Genomic DNA, 642 nt, shown 5'->3' on the forward strand with positions numbered 1-642 from the left:
GTACATCTCATCCATGTCTGGCGAGGAAGCTCTGCTGGAGACAGAGCTGGAGTCAGAATTCATTGTATTCGGGCTTCTGAGCAAGAAACTCTTCCCTGCTCTGGAGGTGGTGGAACAAGACAACTCTCCTTCAAAAAGCAACGAAAACGGAACGAAAAAGAAATAAACGGACGGCAGGCTCTGCCAGCGAAGGGCTGGAAATGCTGGAGGAAGAGGAAAAAAGCCCCTCAGCCCCCTCTCTGACCAATCTCTCCTCTCTCCCTCGGTTACTCAGCCTGTTTACAGGATGGCTAGTTAGTGTATGCTTGGACTAACCTCAGCCTGAAAAAGAGGGGCTTTTATAGAGCTGCAGCAGAGAGCAGAGACAAAAGGAGCCCTCCTATGTATAATGGTCTAGTTAGGATGACGTGCCATTATTCAGGGCGGTGCGCTTTGACTGTCCCATTTAGCAAGGACCCCTATTCATATTCATTGTGGTGCCACCCGGGACACCTCAGCCACGGACCATCAGGAGTCAAGGAGACACAAAACCCCTCTGATTGACACCGCACACTCATCGCTCCGTGTGCGCGCCATCTCCTCCCCCTGCCCTTCATTTCCAATATAAAACCGCATCCCGTCTACTGTAGGGAGGCCAGGGGC

General features: G+C 52.0%; 1 protein-coding gene across 1 annotated transcript in view; it reads right to left on the bottom strand.

The window, feature by feature from the left end:
* LOC104083250 (oligodendrocyte transcription factor 3-like) overlaps positions 1-63 on the bottom strand; it is a gene marked incomplete at its 3' end in the record, with an annotated part of 457 nt that extends 394 nt beyond the window's left edge. Inside the window, 1 exon segment of the mRNA XM_009586667.1 lies at positions 5-63. Coding sequence (XP_009584962.1) covers positions 5-63 — 59 coding nt within the window.
* Between the last annotated feature and the right edge of the window lie 579 nt (positions 64-642).

The sequence above is a fragment of the Fulmarus glacialis genome, unplaced genomic scaffold (assembly GCF_000690835.1).
Source record: "Fulmarus glacialis isolate BGI_N327 unplaced genomic scaffold, ASM69083v1 scaffold30121, whole genome shotgun sequence".
In the NCBI taxonomy this organism is placed as follows: Eukaryota; Metazoa; Chordata; class Aves; order Procellariiformes; family Procellariidae; genus Fulmarus; species Fulmarus glacialis.